At 44.0% G+C, this 18,746-nt stretch overlaps 1 protein-coding gene across 3 annotated transcripts in view; it reads left to right on the top strand.

Annotated features, from left to right (window-relative positions):
• The window catches only part of SLC4A4 (solute carrier family 4 member 4), a 246,237-nt gene that overhangs the window by 167,916 nt on the left and 59,575 nt on the right, over positions 1–18,746 (top strand). For all 3 annotated transcript variants that reach the window (XM_061994177.1, XM_061994176.1, XM_061994178.1), the window contains one exon: positions 6,803–6,879. In XM_061994177.1, coding sequence (XP_061850161.1) covers positions 6,803–6,879 — 77 coding nt within the window. The remainder of the gene's footprint in view (positions 1–6,802; positions 6,880–18,746) is intronic.

Genomic DNA, 18,746 nt, shown 5'->3' with positions numbered 1-18,746 from the left:
TGTGTGTCTTGTTTTGTCAAATGGCTTTCTAAGAGTTCTTTGTGTCCTTTCCTGGCACAGGGTATTGCACTTGCCGTGAAGTCCTGCCATAAATAATGTACACTCTAGCAGCTCTCCGGCAGTCCTTGCCCCGTTGTAACACAGGTCTGCGGCAGGTTTGCCACTATCAAATGAGCCCGGTGGTCACCATTCTGTATGCAGGTGCCCCAGGACTGTCTAATTGATGTTTACCTGTGCTTCAGCAGTGACATTTGCTATGCATTGTAATTTAAAAGCTTTTTGCCTGCCAGCATTTTATATAATTTAACACCTGTGAGAGCCTTTGGCGAAAGCCTTAGAGAGAAATGGTCAAACTGTACTAAAACCAAGCTGGCAGAGGCTGAGGAAAACTGTCACGTGTTTAAGTGTGAGTGTTTAGCCACCCTAAATAATGGCATGCTACCCATCACCACGAGGGTGGTGTCCGTGCTGCCCAAACATCTCATGAACATCCTTTATTTTCACTGTGCTGACAGTGTAGTTTGGAAACAGTTGGGTTAAAATAACACTTGGGCTGTCTGCAGTGTGTTGGCTGATGCACTGAGATAAGGATAACTAGCCACAGGTGAAGACTTTTCTTCCCTAACATTGCTATTTTGCATTAGAGTTCAGCTGTGTTCAGTTAAGTGTTTTTGTGGGAACTGCATCCTCAGTCCCTGTAGAGAGCTGAATGATGGTATCAACTGAATAATACCAGCACAGGAGGTGAGAAGTTTAAGTCAGAAATAAGATACATTTCAAGGAGTGGTTGGAAAAAAACCCACCGATGTATTTAATTGTGTGCATTATTTGAAGCATTACAGACTAAGGTATGTGTTCCCAAGCCCAAACTGATATGCCTGGGTACAGAGATGGTTGGTATACTCAGAGTTGGCTCCTACAGGGACTTGACCTGATTTGTTTTCAAAAGCTCTGTGTACCTGCCATCCTTACTGACCGCACCGCAGCTTGGGAGTGCTCAGCACAGCTTGCGCTGCAGCTGCCTTCCTCAGTTGCTTGAAATCTGCTTCTAAGATGCCTGAATTTTAGACACCAGGGATGGAAAACTGTCTGCAGACCTGCCAACTGAACTCTGAAAGGTGGAGATTCAGCAGAGATGTCGTGCTCCGAAAGCGTGGGCTTATACCAATTTGGTCACCGACCTATGCAGAAAGGTGCACTTGCGTGTAACTGCGACTGTTCAAACACTCTCTCTCCTGTCTGGCTTGCTTGTGCAATTGCTTGAGCATTTCTTTCTTGCCTTTTTTCTTTTTTATTTTCCTTTTCCTTTGACTTTTCAACTTTGCTCTCTTCCTCTTTGCTGCTGCTCCTGTCTCCTTCTTGCACCGTCCAAGCACGCAGCCCGCTCGAGAGCTCCGTGCCCTGCCTAGCAACCCGCACGCTGGATGATGAAATGGGAGTGCAGCGCAGCCCCAGCGTGGGATGGCTCAGTAAGTCCCGGGCAGGGGCTGGGGCCGGGGCTGGGGTGGGCGAGCTGGGGGAGATAAGAGACAGAGGAGCCGCTCTCCTAACGCTTGCTGCCGTGTTGACAGTAGGGAGGCTGCACCTGTGTTGGTTGTGGAGTGGCTGCTGCTCTGGCTGACCATGTTGCCCCCACTATCCCCTCTCACTGCTCCATTTCACTTTCACTCTCTTTTGTTTTTTTTTGTCAGCTTGGATGAAACAGGTAGGTCAGCCTGTACTCTTCTTTGGGCAGTGGTCTCCCTCCAAAGCCATCTAGTGACTTCCATCTGTTGAAGTAACCTTTGGCCATTTAAAGGGCTTCATGAATTTTGCCACCAATGCTGTATTATAAATGCAATGAGCTTAAATATTTTAATTTCCATATCAATTCAATACAAGAGTAGGCTCCCTTTGTCACACAGCTAGCAAGCCATGCCAGCTTTCTCTCTCAGCAATGAGCTGGACTTTTCTCAGGCTCTGCTTCTCTCCAATCATCCTTTGTAAAACATGACTCATCAAGAGCCTTACTGGTTGCAGAAGAGCATGCTGTTCCCCCAGGAAGGCCCAGAGGTGTTCTTTATAGGCCATAGCAATCTACAGAAATCCAAATTTCAGGATATTCCCCATGAAAGATTGAGACTATCAAGGCTGTTAACAGAATGAGATAATAACATGGAGGGGTTTGGCCTGCCTGCCTTACTTCTTGCACCAGTACTTAACTGAGTGCAGCCAAGGAGAGACTTGCATTGCATTTGCCAGAGAGACAGTAATGTAAATTAGGCCAGAATCAGGAAATTATCCTTAGTTAGCAAACTGTGCAAGAGTGAACACTGTGTGCCAAAGCCTTTGGCTGAGATCTCAGCAGCAGAAACCTTTTACTCTGCTAGTTTGTTTAGGGCTCTGAGAGCCTGTAGGCCAAGAGGCTTGTTGCTTCCTTCTGCTCCCATGTTTCTTCTCCATTCAGAGAAGCTGCTCACCAAAGGACTTCCAGGATTTTAAGGTTGGGTTTTTTCCTCTCTATCAGGTCTTTCTTAGAAGTGGTATTGCTAGGCTTACCCCTAGAGACTGAGTTTACCTCCTGTCGCTGTCACCTCTAAATGACTGAGTCAGCTGCAGAGAAGTGCTCTTATGAGCAGGCTTGTAATATACATGCATTAAAAAGACTGGTGTTGGACACGTCCTTCCTGGCTTTGGGTCATCAGAGGTGCACAACCATTAGGAACACGAGTCAGAAGGGATTTAGGCTGTACAGATTTGGGCCACAGTGTCCACAAAGACAAATAGCTTTTGAGACAACACTGCACATGTTGCATCTTGCATTTCCAGCAGTGTGTTTCTGTTACTGACTTTGCTTGGTGGTCAAGATGAATTCAGGGGCTTGGGGAAAACTTCTAAATGCAGGCTGGGTTACTATTGAGTTCCTTATGTCAGCAAAGATGGTAAAAGGTGAGGCTTGTGGTTTCCAGTCTGTGTTCTAGAGATCGTCAAAGTCAGTACTGAAACTAGTCTGAACTTGAGGACCTTTTAAGGCATTTTCTCAAGATGATGTACACAGACACCAGACTTTTGGGGAGAACAGTCATAGTACGTGCTCAAGAAGTTTTGTCTGTCAGCAGTTGGCTCTTGCAAGGAAATGAAGATACAAATCATCTTAGCCTGCGAGAGCCCTATTGAAATTGGGAGACACTCTCTACCTCCAAAGAACAAAGAGTATGTTGTAAAGTTTTGGTGCTCAGATCTCTTAGTTCAAGACCAGTCTGATGATGGAAAAAGGGAGTGAGTAAGGTCTGTGTGTTATGCCAAGAAGCTGGAGCTATGGCTGACATGCTCACAGCTCTTTGTGGGGCTAACTTTCAGAAACAACTGCAGGTGCAAGCTTGCTTTCTTCTGAAGTGCAGGTTCTCTTGTCACTGACTGAAACAGGAGTGCTATCACAGAAGCAGTTTTATGAGACAAAATACCAGAGCAACGCTGACTTTCCAGGGAGGGATTTATGCTCATCCGAAACACTTTGACTGTGACAAAAGGAGCTTCCTGAGAGCCCTCTGTCCAGAGGTTCATGCTTCTTCTTGTACAGGGTTTTGTCTGATGTCCCTCACTTCTATAGTCCATGCACCTGTCCTTGTTCAGCCTTATAGTGGTAGTTCTGCTGTAGCTGTGATGGTTTTAGAGTACAGCCAATGTCGTGTTTGTAAAGAAGTGTGGTATTTATTAAGGAATAAAACTGGAAAAGGCAGATGAGCCTTTTGGCACATGAGTCTATTCAGGTCTGGAATAAATGTGGGATACTTTGAGAAGAGCTGCTGTGAGGATTGATGTGGTTATCTTGATCATGTTGGGAGGAAGAGGCTACAAGCAAGAGGCAATAAAGTCATTAGCCACTTCCTCTAGAAGGAAAGGTAATTATCTCCTAAGAACTAATTCAGCCTTGGACATCTAATAAGCAAAGCAAACTAGGTTGTAAACTGGAAAAATATCATCTGTGAAAGTGCAGACCTTGACTGTAGCCTGTTTTCAGAACTGGACCTAGAAATTTGGAAAGCCACCAAAAGAGTTGCAGAAAATGAAGGGATTCCTTCAGAATCAGATCTGAAGCAGATATCTTTCACTCCGGCTATGTAGTGCAGCCCTTCTGAATAAAGTACATTGAAACAGCATTAACTGTACAAAATAAAATCCTTAGTTTTTTTCTATCCCTTCTCAAAGCTTTTTGGAAGCCATACCTAGTTCCGTCTCAGTTGGAGTCATTAGTCATGCCAAAACTCAGAGTCTCATGTCTCACCATCCACAGCCGAAGCGCAGCTCTCCCAAACCCTTGGGCTGGCCTTTGGTGGATGGGCAGTGTGGAAAACCCAGCTCTGAGAGCAGCCCACCAGTATTCTCGTCTCTGCAGGTCTTGAAAGTTGGGGAGTCTCCTGCTCTGGTGGTTTTCAAAACCTGCCTGGATATGTTCCTGTGGCATCCTGATCTAGGTGGACCTATTTGAGCAGGGGAGTTGGACTACATGATCTTTAGAGGTCCCTTTTCCAACCCCTACCATTCTATGATTCGATGAATGTCCAGATCTGTTTAACTCTGCCAAAGACTTTCCTGTTTAATTTCGCTCAGTTGGTAGAACTCAGGTGCTGGGAACTGATAGAAATTTTGCTTTGACTCACTGAGCTGCATGACACCAATTATTCGCATGAACAAGCTTTGCATTTTCAAGTGCTTTATTTGGTATTATCAGCTCAGATTTGCAAAGCAGCCACTCGTATCTCTGCATCAAGCTTCAGTCTCCAATTTGATTTATGGGCACATTGTATACCTGTCAAAGATTTCCCAGAACTGGCAGTGTCTGTGCAACCTTTGAAAGATAATTAATTGCCCCATACAAGAAAAAGGAGCCCTGAGTTCAGGCTTCAGGATTACAATAACCTGAGGTTATTTGGGGGGGGGTTTGCCCAATTTTGCTTTCTAAGGAATAGAAATATTAAATATTCATATCACAGAAGGTGTTATAGACTAAGTAACGCCTAGGCCATGTAACAGACACAGGTGAGCAAGTGTGATGGCTTTTTTCCTGCATCGTTTATGTGTTTATCTCCTACTTACAGATTTTTATCAAACAGTCCAATCATAATTGGTAAACATTTCTAAGGCTTTGAAATAATTAGGAGGATAGTTGCTAATATGCGTAGCTGAAACCAGTCTTCCAAGTGGCATTTCTCTCTCTATGAGTAAAAACTTTGTAGAGATAGGTGGGGCTTAAATCTGGCTCACAGTAACAGCAGGAAGAGGAGAAGCTGGGGATCCTCCTCGTGCAATACCCAGTTTACCTAATGGTGCTTGGCTTTTGCTGTGTTGACCTTCCTGGGTCTGACAGTGAAGCACAGCAGGTACTGTGTGATTATAAATGACTCAGAAGAAAAATGCTTCAAGTCTACCTCCACAGATGTGGAATACATTGTAAAGGAAACCCAGCTCTGGACATCCAGATCTCTTTTTTCCCCACTTCTTTTTTTTTATTTGCTTGGTATTCTGATTTGTTATAGAGCTTGTTTGCACTGGGAGCTGATGGACACTGAAAATTCACACTTTCATTTTGGTATGAATATTAAAGCATAAGTTTTATGAATGTTTTCTTGAAACATAGCTGAAAAATACCTCGGTGCCTTTCCTTTTTGAGTAATTTTTGTCTTTCCAGTAACGTTCATGATCAGAAACTCTGTGATAACAGCTCCTCTTGCTGAGCTTCTAATTCCTGTAAGTGTGGATGAGAAGGGATAGGAAGATTTCAGAATAATTAAAAAAATGCATACTGACCACTGTGGTTTAGGATGCCATATCCATCCCAGAAATCTTTAAAAGAGAAAACAACAAAAACCAAAAAATTTCCTTCTTTTACAATTATGGCTGTTTCTGTGTTTCTTCAGGTTTAGCTACAATTGCTTTTACTGGGATTGTAGACCTGAATTCTGAAGTTGTGGGGCTTTTTTTCCAGGTTCTTTAGAACTATGTTCTACTGGTTTCCAAGAAGAGAAGCAGGAGTAGGGTAAGCAGTCTGTAAGTGAGCAAGGAGCTCCTGATGAGCTGTTTTGCAGTGCTTGACCGCCAGCATATCAGGTTTACAGATGACCAGTTGGTCTTTGGAAAAGAAATGGAGGTGAACTACTTCAGCTCTTTGTCTCTGGGGATTTTCTTTACCTCTCTTGGTATCTGGCATTAGGAGTTGGTGACTTTTGGCCTATCAGTGCGGTGCATACATTGGTTTAATCACTAGAATGTCTAAGGTTCATGAGCTTAGTCAGTGAGCTTACTTGAAGAAGGGTAGATTTTTACTCTTGGCTGTTTCGCAGGACCAGAAGCTGCCCACCTCCCTGGCTGCATGAGCTGCACACTGAAGCCTGGGATGCTGAGGCACATAGGGCAGATACCATCCACATAGGAGAGCTAAGGCCAGGAATTTGCAGTGGCTACAATGGTCCCAGTCCTGTTGAGAGATGGGTTTGTGGCTGGATCCTGGGTGACCCAGCAGCATCAGTGTCAGCAGCCTGTTGCTGCTTTGCTTTTTATCCCACAGCCAGGAATTATGGGTAGTCCTTAGACTCTTGTACTGTCCTAAGAGTCATGGGAATGCTGTGGGTCAGAGATGATGAAAGATTAGCATCTTCGTATTTCATGTGCCACGTTAAGTCTCAGAAAGCAGCCTGTCAGGGTCTTAAATTCGCCACATCAACTTCCCTTTTTCAAGGAAAGGTGTTGCTGTAGCCTGAGCCTCTGTGTTCTCCTGACTGGATCAAAATGGATGCTTTAATTGGTGTTGACATTGTTCTTACAGGCAGCCCAGCCCTGACTCACAGAAACCTGACTTCCACCAGTCTGAATGACATCTCTGACAAGCCTGAGAAAGATCAGGTAAGCTTCAGATTCACACTTTGCTTGGTGATGTGTATGTTTAGGAGCTGGATGTTGGGGAAAAAGCCTCTGTACCATACAACTGAAGCAGAAGATGAACAAGGTGAGTACAGTATTTCTGAGTTCTGGAACTGGATTCTCCACTTTCTAAGCACCAGTCTTGAGAACAGCAGATTCAACTCTTGCAAGGTCTGAGGCAAGTGACACCACATACATGACATCTTGCTGATACCATGAGAAAGGAGAGAAAATATCCAGATATTGTTTCATATCCTCTTCCTCCTGAAAAGATAGTCTTTAGGGATTACAGCAAGGGTCTGCACAGGAGCTAAGCCCCTGCAGCATTCCAGGGCGTGCTGTCACAAAGAGCCTTCAGTGGAACGTGTCATTGCTATGGCAGCTGGCAGAACAGATGTCACCTCACCCTCTGCAACTGTGGATCACCTGGAAAGGCAATGATGCTGACTGTGGAAGAACACCTCCAAAATGGAGATGAGTGATCAAGTTAACATTGGCCTTAGTGCCAAGGCTCCACAAATATGACCAATTTCTCAAACTAGGATAATGTTTGCAGTATATCATTTGGGCTTTCTCTGTGCGTGTTCTTGTCCCTTCTGAGAGCTGAAGAGTCTTGTGGGGTAAGAGTGATTTTATTTCAACTCTTTAAAAACTGGTGTCTGAATAAGGTCTCTGTGCAAATTTCAAAAAAACCTTTGTTTTGGTTCAAAAAGTGGGTTATTCTCAAAGCCTGACTGTTTCTTTTGGAGAATCTTTCCCCCCACCCCCCATGTCTTTCAGCATTCTCTAGGCCTGTGGTTATTCTGAATGCAAATGAGAGTTACTTTAGAAAATTATTTGAGTAACATAGTAGTGCTGTCCAGCTGAGAATGACTCTAGTTCTTCAAATGATGGCTCGTTGCAATATTTTGTATATGAAACTCTGCCTTATAGGGACAGAGCAGCATAATCCTTGTTGAAAAGCCAGTGCAGAGTAATTAAATATTTTTAAAAATAAATAGATATTTTAAAAATAAAGATACTTTCACAGAAAGAGAAGGGAGACAATGTGTTCTGCATTGACCTCAGTGTCATTCAGAGTTGTATGTATGTGTATGTGTGTAGCAGCATTTTATCTGTATTGGTTGGTTGGTTTTGCAAACTGTGTTTCCTTTAGTATACACAGACCCCACTTGGGGAAAGAGTAGGACAGTGAAATGGCTTTATTTAATTGGAAAGACTGCTAGATTAGATTTTTAATCACATCATAATTAGAGTCTCATAGATAAAACTAGGACTGACTGTTGCAGCAGGCTTGGTAGACCTCAGTAGAGCATGGGCTCAGTTGCCCCTCCTGCAGAAGTGACTCTGGACCCATACAGATTAATAGACTTTTTGTGTAGAAGTGGGGATAAAAATAGCTGTTTTGGTAGTGCTAATTGTGAACTCTGTTAATCAATCCAGTTGGGAAGTGCAATCCAGAGTTATAGCTTTGAATGTAGATAATGTCTGGCTGTAGTGAAAAACGTTACTTGAAAACTAACTAGTTCCAAAGAGCTGTGTAGTTAATTAGCCCGTGTCCTGCTGATGAACTGTGCACAATGGGACCCTTGTACTGGATGCCTTTCAAAGCTGGCCCCAGAAATCACCTTAGGTCTCAGCTTTCGTTACTGATTGACTGGAACTCCTGTCTTGATAAAGTTTGTGAAATTGTGATGATGCCTGGCAACTTTCTGGAGCAGAATTTAGCATGGCATACAGGAGGCAAGGCAAGAACCCATCATCTTATGAAACAGGAACTGGAAAGAGAACATGTTTTCTTGCCTTGAGAGCAGAGTGACTGGCTGTCAGTATTTTGGTATCTTTGGTATATTTGACAGTTTGGTATTTTGGTATATTTGACAGTTAATGAGGCCATATAGTGAGGTGTGAGTCTGCTGGCAAAAGAGGCTATTCCAATTTTTATTTGTGTGTGTATAAGAACTGCGACAGGATGAAGTCAGTTTATAACAGTTGCTTGGAGCAGGACTGAGACCTGAGCTCTTCCATTGATCACTATTTTTGCAGAGGTAAAGGGGAATATTGTGTGTCCACATTTTAAAGGAAGAAAAGCTTTGAACAAGTTTCCATATACCTTCAATAACTTTCCTACCTACCTCCTTAATTTTCAGTTCTCAAACTTTTAATGCTAATTGGAATGCTACAATTCACAGTGTAGCAGCATTCTATCCAAAATACTCCTTTAATCTGTGTTTCAATAGGTTCTTACTGGGCAGGGAGACGCCTAATTAAAATCAAAGTAGGAGTTCTAGATGTGCTCTCTTCCAGCTGTGAAATGACCTTCTCAGGAGATTTCTACCTTTTTATTTCTTTTTTTAAAATTTCTTTTATTTCTTTTTGTTTCTGTCTCTTTCTCTTCATGGAGCAGTACTGGTGGCCAGTGCTTTGTAGTTGCAGTATGACCTCAAGCCCTCCTTTTTTTTTTGCTTCATATTGGCGGGGTTAGTTTTGTGATTGCCCTGCACACTCATCTAACTGGAAGAGCTGTAACATTCTGAAGCAGCCATACCTTCCAACACTTTAAGCCTACCTGGGAAAGTCTGCTTACCCAACTGTCAGCCTCTGACCCCAGTGATATTTAACTCTCTCCATCTTGAGATACTCTGTCTCTGCTTAGCAGCAATTCCCTCCCATACTTTTGGAGGAGCAGACAGGTCCTGAGGATCCATCTGTGGCTACCCTGCTCCTTTCCCCATAAGTTTTAAGGTCCAACCTGAAAATTGGTGTCTCCCATTTTATGATCCTGATAATTCTTTGTTTTGGTTCATTCTCTGTGCAGAAAAACCAGGAGCAGACCTCTTGGCGCACAACAGTTGCCTCACCTTTAGTGACTGCTAAATTTTTCCACTCAGTTCCATGTTTGCAACAAACGATGGTTTCCAAGGATAGCCTTGGAGGTTAGAGGCAAGGCTAGAGAAGGTCAGAAGAGGACACCCAGGGAGAGGGAACACTCTATGCAGAAAAGCAGCGTGTATTGGTGTGTTATCTAATACACTTGGCCACTTCTCTTGGAGCTGACCTGTTATTGGCAAGAGTGCTTGAACGTGGTCACCTGGGCCAGGCTGCTTTCAGGTGGCCTGGGTTGTGGTTGTTTTTTTTAGATTATCCAATTAAGGGGCAGTAAGCAGCTGGGACCTCAGCTGTGAAGGCAAAAGCCCGGATTGATCACTCCAAACATAGGCACTTCTTTGAGATACGTGTTGTCATGTCTGTTCTCCTGAGCTTAGTTTTCAGTCCCTGTGGAGAGCTGGAATTGCAGAGATGGTTCAGATTTTGAGTTGGCTCGAGAGACTGCCTGCCTCTTTGATGACTGCAATATCAAGGGGAGTGAGAGAAGACAAGAACTTTCACCTTTCCCGTGACTGAAACCTCTTTATAGCGAAGGGCTGGACTTCTCTGCACAGATGCTGGAACTGTTTAGATGTCACCCTTCAGCTCAGTGGCTTTCTTGCAGGTTGCAAAGATGAGTTAGAAGACAGACAGCACTGAGGATAAGTGATAAACAATATCTGCAGTGTTCCCAAGGTATGCTGGCATGAGTATAGCCAGTGGTAATAACAAGATATATGATTTTATTAAAACCATAGATAGCGCTTGGTTGACCTGTGTTAAGTGTTGTGTGGTTGGTTCCTCTACCCTTAGGGAAGGGGTGGTTTCATATTTAGTTTGATTTTACTTTGATCTTGCTTTTATTTTATTTTTCTCATACTCTTTGCCTTCTTAATACACTTTGCAGAGTTAATCCTCTTACTGGGTAACCATTAAGCTCCTTCACAAAGAAAATGAACTTAGGATCCCTCTTGGAAAAGGTTGGAGTCAGGAAAGGACAGAGGACACTTGGGCTTTTTCTAAAGGACCAGCTGAAAAAGTACTGCCTGTTCCCTCACTGCCAGGGCAAAGAGCCATCAGCTAGAGGAGAAAGGAAAGAGAGGAAGGAGCAGAGACATACAGGCTATGCTCATGGATGGGGGATTTTCAAAAGGTTCTCCATTGGCCTTGCCCTCTACATATGACTGGCCTTGGCACCAGTAATTTTATAGCAGCATTTATACATATATATGTATATTTTATGTACAACTTTTGTCTGGATTTGCTTCCAGCCCTGCCTGGTGGGACAGCCATGCAAGGGCTGGGGCAAGCAGTGCTTGGAGCTGGGGCTGGAGGTGCAAGCTCCTGCAGTATTTAAGTCCTCCGTGGTTAGCTTGTTCTTTGATAATTTTTATCACCTTTGCACTAATTGTAACTGTTGTCATGTCCTCCTTGTGTACTGCTGTTCACTGAAATAATCCAACCAAATCTCCCCTTAATTTAAAAGTCAGTTTCTTTATTCTCTTTCCCTTCTGACAAAGTATTTATGGATATGTTATAAGCAGCCAGGTTAGCAGCTTTAGCTAAGGAGAGATTGTTTCGTGGAAAATGATGGAGTTAGAAGATGTTCATTGGCTCTGTCTGTTTTTCTTCCTTACATTTGAGAGTGGAGGAAATAATTTTTCCATCAGAATAAGGCTACCCAAAATCATAAAATGATGTGAAAATCTGAAAGTAATAAAGTCCTGGGTTATTTGTAAGGTTGGGATGTCCGCTAAATTAAAAATGTCATGTTACTCTTTCCCCCTTTTCATTTACAGAGAGCAAATGATTGTAAAGCTGAAACAAGAGGAAGGGCCAATTACCAAAATGCACAGTTTGCAGAAAATCTTTAACTGCAGATTACTCATCACGCAAGTTGCATCAATAACATTGATTTGGATCTCCTGTGCCTGTGACAGCCAAAACACTGTGCCCCCTGCCTCCACTGCACACAGCAGCTGCTCTTGGCAGGCCAGTCGCCATGGCTGGTGGTCTGTGGAAAGGGGAGTTAGTGGGACAAGGGTTTGTTGTTGATTGTGATAGTGCAGAGTCAGTGGCAACAGGCTGTGTGGACACTGCAAAACAGCTGGGCTGTTGATACAGCATTCACCTGCATAGGACAGGTTGTAGAGAGCATCCGCAGGCAGCAGCGAGACAGGATGTCTGGCTGAGCAAAAGTCTGTCTATTTTCTCTGGGAGACCTTCAGCCTTGGTTTACTCTTGTTATTTTGGGGCTTTAGGTTCTTCTGAGGGTCACCATAGTGTTACAAAGCTTTTTGTCCATCAGGTTCCCATCTAAGCTCATGGGATAAAAAGTTGTCACAGGGTATTTCGTGATGTCTACAAGAGGCAAAGGTTTGTGGGAAAGAAGTGTGGAGGGAAGGAAAGTTTTTATTGCCATTTCCGTTGCCATGCTTGATAACCATGCTGTCTGACAGGAGGTGTAACAACCAGAAAACAGAAGGAGGGCTCCAAAGAAAGTCTTTGCTGCCTCCAGCCTGCATGGGAAGCTTACCCCATAGCTAAACAAAATGCTTTTGATTTGTTCCTCCTGCCACTTCATATCTATCAGCAATGCTGAGCACACAAACAGCCCGATGTGGTTAAGAGTGTATTCTTTATGAATATTGAAGCCAGGTAATTTGCATGAACTGGCTCCTGTCTGCCATGAGAATGATGGTGTGATTCATGGCACAGCAAAAGAGCCTGCTTCAACTCAGCATCATGAGGGTCTTGTAGAAGGCAGCTGGGCCCTGACCCAAATGGCTCTGGTGATGATAAATAGCTTCAACAGAGGCCACCCAATTTTGATTTTTCTGTTTTATCATGGTTTTGTTTTGGTCTTGTTTGACATTTTGGCAGTTTTTAAGGATGATCAGGGAAGGGGAGCTGTGTTCCCTTTCACTGCATTTGTATTGGCAGAACATGGCTTCTGAGGTAGTGGTGCAAAGAAGTGATTTGCCTTCATTTATCTTATTTTATGAGGCGTTGGCTGCAGTTAGTGTCCTGGTTGTTTGCAGCTAGATAAATGAGCAGAGGCAGTGGCACTTTTGGACTATTTATATTCCTTTTCTGTTTTCCAGTTAATAAATCAACATCTAAACCTACTCTCTCCTGGGCTTCGAGCTCTCTATTGCCAGATACATCAGTGGTACCAGTGCAGTGTCTGAAAGATGAAGACTTCTCATGGCGGGAGAATTTCTGCATCACTTGAAGGCTGAGATGTTTGCTCAAATGGGAATGTACATGTATATGTGCATTCCAGATGTAATTAGGAAAGATCTAACCCTTCTGCTGCTTTAGGTGCATCCTAGCCAAGCTACACATCTTCTATATGTTTAATACACGTAAGCTTTTCTCATATATTTCTGTCTCTCAGCCACTTCCTAGTTTGAATGACTCTTGTCTGAACTCCTGCGAGCTTGCAAGTAGCCTTTTGGCAAAGCAAGTGTCCAGAGCAGGGCTATGGAGGAAAAGCACTAGGCAGCAGCAGCAGTTCAGGCTGTGGGGGATCTGGTAAAGGCCTGCACAGGGGCATCCCAAACTTCAGTCTCTGTTGCAGGTGGCATCACACACTCCCATCTGATTTTCATTTTATTAAAAGCTTGTCTGCAGGTTCAATTATGCCATGCTGGCAAGTGTGCACACAGACCCACAGCCCTCTGGGACTACCTGAGTGACTGTACTGATCAGAAGCCATTCCTTTGTGGTGTGAGCTGTGTACACCAAGAGACTGAGGAGTTTTCCACACAGCTGATTAATTTGGCTACACTGGTGAAACTTATACGTGGGGTAGTACCTACATGTGGAAGGTTGGCTTTGTGCTCCTGGTCACTTGGCTCTTCACCATACATTCCTGTACTGGTATGGCAAACAACAGCTGCCTGCCAGGTGCTGCCCAGGCCTTTTGTTAGAGTTACTTTTCCATCCTCTCTTATTTTCAGTGCACATCAAGATAGGATTTCCCATGCAATTTACAGCTTTCTAGCCAGTTTCTGGCCACACACTGGCCTGCAGTTGCAGTATCTGAGTCACGAGTGCTTCAGGAGAGTTTATAAAAGCTTTCCCCTATGATTAATCTGTGGAAATAGTAGTGATCTTGCTTATGCTTAGTATTGCTTAAGCCCTGTTTGTGGCCAAGCTCTCCTTTGCCAGTGTACCTTGGAGTTTCACTCTGCCTGTCCCGTGTGAGACATTTCAAACTGTGCCGTTCCTGCAGCTGCCTCCTCTCTCAGTGCAGCCTTTTGGAGAGGACAAGCTTTTAATCATCTTTGCAATGCCCAGGAGACAATTTGTCATTTATGGTGTTAGAGCTGGGATTCTAACTCGTGATTCAGTAGTCTTAATAATTTGAAAATATTTGAGATTATTTTTTCAGCTTCATCTGTGAATGGAAGTGATTGAGAAGAGTCAAGTACAGCCTTTATCAGCCCCATTGTTGCTGTAGTGCAAGTGGACCATAGGAAGCTGGGGGATTTCCCAGTGCTGTTTCCACTTCTGTCCCTCCTCCCATGAGAAGTCCTTTGGTCATGCCCTGTTCAAATGTCCTTGGCAGCTCCGAATGGCTGAATTGCTGGGACTTCTTTAATGCCCAAGGTGTAAAATAGAAGGGATATTTAAAGAAAAATCTGTTTAACCAGGGACCTCTTGTTGCTGAGCTGATGCAATAGCATATAGAAAATGGATATATGTTGATATAAGGGGAGTTTACTAGCCTGGCATTATGTCCGCTTTGGAAGAGCTTGTATGTGGGACAAAACCCGACTCTGAATGAATATGGTTAGTCAGAGAGAGGCACAAAACCCTTCTTATTTGTTGTGGTTTGTGCACTGTTTATTCAAACTGGTGTTTCCATGTCAACAGGGGATCTGTGCCAAAGGCAGCTCTAAAGTTAGAAAAGAAATTGGCCTAGTTGAGAGAAACTCTCCTGCCTTTCCTGGGGAACTGATGGACAGGGAGGGCACTGATGGGGTCCTACTCTTTGAAATGAAGTCCAGTGATGAATGGTGGGAGAGATTCACTGCTTTTCCTGTTTGAACATCTCCTCATCTCCACAGTCACAAGGAGACGTTCCTCATTTTTAGGTCTGTCAGCCTGGATGACCTACTTGCACTCCCTGGAGCTGAAATGGAAATGACTGTCTTCCAGTACAGATCACTGCCACTTTTCTGAAAGAAAAGTTCCTAGGAAGTTTAGTTTACTGGAATTTCATGTGCTGTGGCCTTCTTTCTTGATGCAGAGAGCAATTTTGCTCACAACATTTCTCCTTGCAGTGTATCAGCAGCGTGCCTCTAAAGCATTCCTGGGTAATGGAGTTCAGTGCACAGACGAAACGCAGGACGTTGAAGGTATCCTGTGATGGAGGCAGTCATGGGATAATTTATGGAAAGATGATCTTAAATGTGTAGTGAACAGATGCAGAAAAACAGAGACACACGGGCAGATTCAAATTCCTGGGGGAATTAACCTTTCTTAAGTACAAAAGCTCTGTGTGTCTGTGCTCAAGCGTGGGAAAGCCCTGATGAAATATGATGCTGTGATGAAGTGAGCACACATGCCCCTATGCAGAGTAAACACAAGGTGGGGTGAATTTTTAAATGGCCTCTGTTAAATAATGCAGCCCTCACCTGTTCTCTCTTCCTGTACCTGTGGAGAGTTTTCTTTCCCCAAGCCTTTGATGTAGCAAGAATTTGGGAACTGGATCACTTCTCCTGTGATCAGGGACCTTAAGCCTTGCTTGACATGCACAAAGCACCACATATACAGTTAGGCTTGTGATGGTAACCTGAATGCTTAGTGCTGCTCTTGAATGCTCTGGTTTTGCTGTACTTTCAGAGGGGAAGTAGGAGGTTTGAGTTTTGCTGTACCATTAGCCAGAGTCTTCAGCCAGGTCATACCCTAACCTTCACATGGATTCCCTCCCTCCTCCTTGTCCCAAAATCAAGCACTGTCTGTTTTTAATAGTGCAGTGCAGGAGTTACTGAATGTAGTGAAGTTGAAAATGGTGGGTGGTGAGAGAAAAATAACTGGTTGGGATGGACTGTCTGGTGGAGATGCTGAATAGAATCTAGGGGTCTTCAGCCTGAAAAAGCCTGGCTTGGTGAAGAGGAGGGAGATTTGTAAAATGATGAAGGACGTAAAGAAGAAGAGGGGTGGGAGATTTTCCTCACTGGATGGCATAGCCCTGGTAGCTTTGCTTTCTCTGAGCAGGACTTCCAAAAACCACCTTCTTGAGCTTTTACACAAAAGCCTGGGAACTAGATTTTTTATGTTTGCCAGATAGATAGCATTTTCCATTTCTCGTGTCAGTGGCATTTGCTTTGGTCTCTCAGTTCCACTGACAATAGCAACTAAGTGCTGCTAATGGGAAGGGGAATAGTTATGCAGGTATTATCTATTTACAGCTTCCTTAGATGAAATCAGTGAATGGCCCTTTCATTCTGATTTTGTTTTATTAATATTGTTATTGTAAGGATGAGACGGGGTTGTTAGTTATCTACTGTATCTGTCTAATGGCATTAGACCTCAATAACACTTTTATTTTTCCTTTTGCTATGAGCATGGGAGCTCTTCCCTGCTGTGGACTTGGCAAGCACTGTGAGTTGAGGACAGAGGGGATGTCCCTTGAAGGCAGCTGCTCTACCCAGAGCAGAAAAACTCAAATGTGGTGTGGCCTCACGCTTCACTAACTGGTTGTCTTTTGTCCTAGCCCTCCTTTCACTTAGAGCTGATTTTTCCAACAGGGAGTAGCTGTAAAAGCTTTAGGTTGCATAAAATAGGTATAAGATGGCATGTGGATGGACTAGCAGCGTCTCATCTCAATTAATTGGGACTACTCTCCCAATGCAACTGACATTTGAGTGGGATGAGTAGACAAAGGTAACAGGCCTTGATCCAGTGGGAAGGCAGAGGTAGTTACTGATGCCATATGGCACACTGCAGAGCTCCATCCCCAAAGACTAATTCCTTGCAAGCTTTCATAGGCTTGTAACTTCCATCTCCAAGGTGGTTGCTCCCGAGCAGCTGGTGTTTTTCACCTGAATCCCAGCACACACAGCTGAAGGTTTTTGTTCAGTAACTTTTCCTTAGGCTTGGGGTGATCAAATATGACTGTGACACATAAGGGCAAACAGATTCTTCCGAAGATCAGTGCCTACGTGCTCCTTGCAGCCTGCTCTGTGAAGTCTGGAGCATCATTACGGTAATGTGATGAGATAAAGGGCCTCCCTATTTACAATTTTAGTGCTGTATCATGGGGTTTTGGTTAGCTTTGTGGTTCTGCTGCTCCAGCTAATGACTCATTTAATGGAGTTTCCACTTGTCTTTGGTATTCTCTTGCCTTGAACAAGCTTGCAGACTACTTTGCAGAATGTGCCAGAGGTCACAGGCAGGAGCCGTGCATTTGTTCAACCAAGTGTTCCATTTCACCTTCTTTTGCTCTTGGCTGTTGGGCAGCTGTGCTCTTGGTTGTGCTGGGTACTCCCACAAGAAAGGAAGAAGCCTTTAAAAAAAAAGTGATGCCAAGTGATTTAGGAAAATCAATCTGACTTAGTCCCATAAATAATTTTTTTATATCTTTCCAGGAGGTCCAGGGGCACATAACTTGGCCCTTGTGACTGCGGGTGCTCCTTCCCGTTTCCCAGGCCTGCGTGCTGGCCTCTTGCCTTTCCTCTACACCTGCATTTCTGGCTGGAGACTGCCACCGTTGAGAGAGAGCTGCCTCACAGCCTGTGCAGCGGGCTCCTCTGAGGGGAGGCAGCTCTACAGCACAATAAGCTGCCTGAGAGCAAACAGACAGATGCGATAAAAGCTGTGTGGACTTAAGGATTGCTTTCGCTTCCGAGAAACCTGAAGTGATGCTGATGATAACAGAGTGTTAAAATGCATTTAGGGAAACAGTGATTTTCAGGTTTCTCTGCCTTTTTGCAAGTGAAGCATTGGAGACTTGTGGCCTTTACCATAACATTAGTGATCAGGTTGGAACGATGCTCAGTTTAGCAGAGCACAGGGAAAGAGAATACAGCGCTTCCAGCTGCGTCCCTTGTCTGTCTACCTCCCTCTCTCCCTCCCTCCTTGCTCTCGAGTGCTGTTGAGGACCTGAAGCTTCTTTGGAGTATGGTTTAAAATGGATTATAAGTGCTGACTGCACCCTCCCCATCTCCTGTCTGATAAGTTATTTAAGAAGGTGACGAGTGGTGCTGCAAAACTCATTTGAAGCAAAAAACCCTATAATGATAGCTCTTAAAAATTAGTCATGCTGGTTTAACTGGAGATCTTGCTTGTCAGTGGTTCAGAAAGTCACCTGCATTTGGGCCAACACCACGTATAAGTGCGTGACCAAGCTGTTTGGCAAGCTTGAATATTTATTGAGGATTTGTCACCTGCCCTTTATTTTTTTTATCTTCAGTTTACTCCAAAACACTGTTCATGGGAAAACTGATAGCACTGTTCCAGGCTTCCTCTGCAATGCTCCTTGATTCATATTTAATATATTCTCTGGTGATAATCCTGACTGAAGCATGCAGGAGTAGCATTGTTCCAGCAGTTTTCTTCCTGATGAATCAATAATTCTTGCCTTTCATGGGCCTTTTCCCATTTTTTCTGCTACTGAGTCACCTGATAAAGCTCATTACAGATTTGTAGCCAGGTTTAGTGTGACCCCCTGTTGGAGTTTCTGGCAGTACATCCTCCCTCACCATTCACCCTTAGCCAAATGAACACGAAACATCTCCAGAGATCACCCAGGGTGGTGGGAGGGGTTTAGGAAGCAAGAAGAACAGGGTTTTTCCAAAGCCTTCAAATTCAAATGAATTCTGCCACTGCTGAAGTTAAAACAAAGCCATCTCGATTCTGAGGACACTCGGAAATCCCTCCCTGGCTACTAATTTAATAACCTAGCAGAAGGGCAAGCCTGTGCCAGGCTCAAGAGATGGCAAGTGCCAGGAAGATACCAGCAAAGA

The sequence above is a fragment of the Colius striatus genome, chromosome 3 (assembly GCF_028858725.1).
Source record: "Colius striatus isolate bColStr4 chromosome 3, bColStr4.1.hap1, whole genome shotgun sequence".
Lineage (NCBI taxonomy): Eukaryota > Metazoa > Chordata > Aves > Coliiformes > Coliidae > Colius > Colius striatus.
Note: the sequence above shows the minus strand (reverse complement) of the source record. Positions and strands in the feature narration are given on the sequence as shown.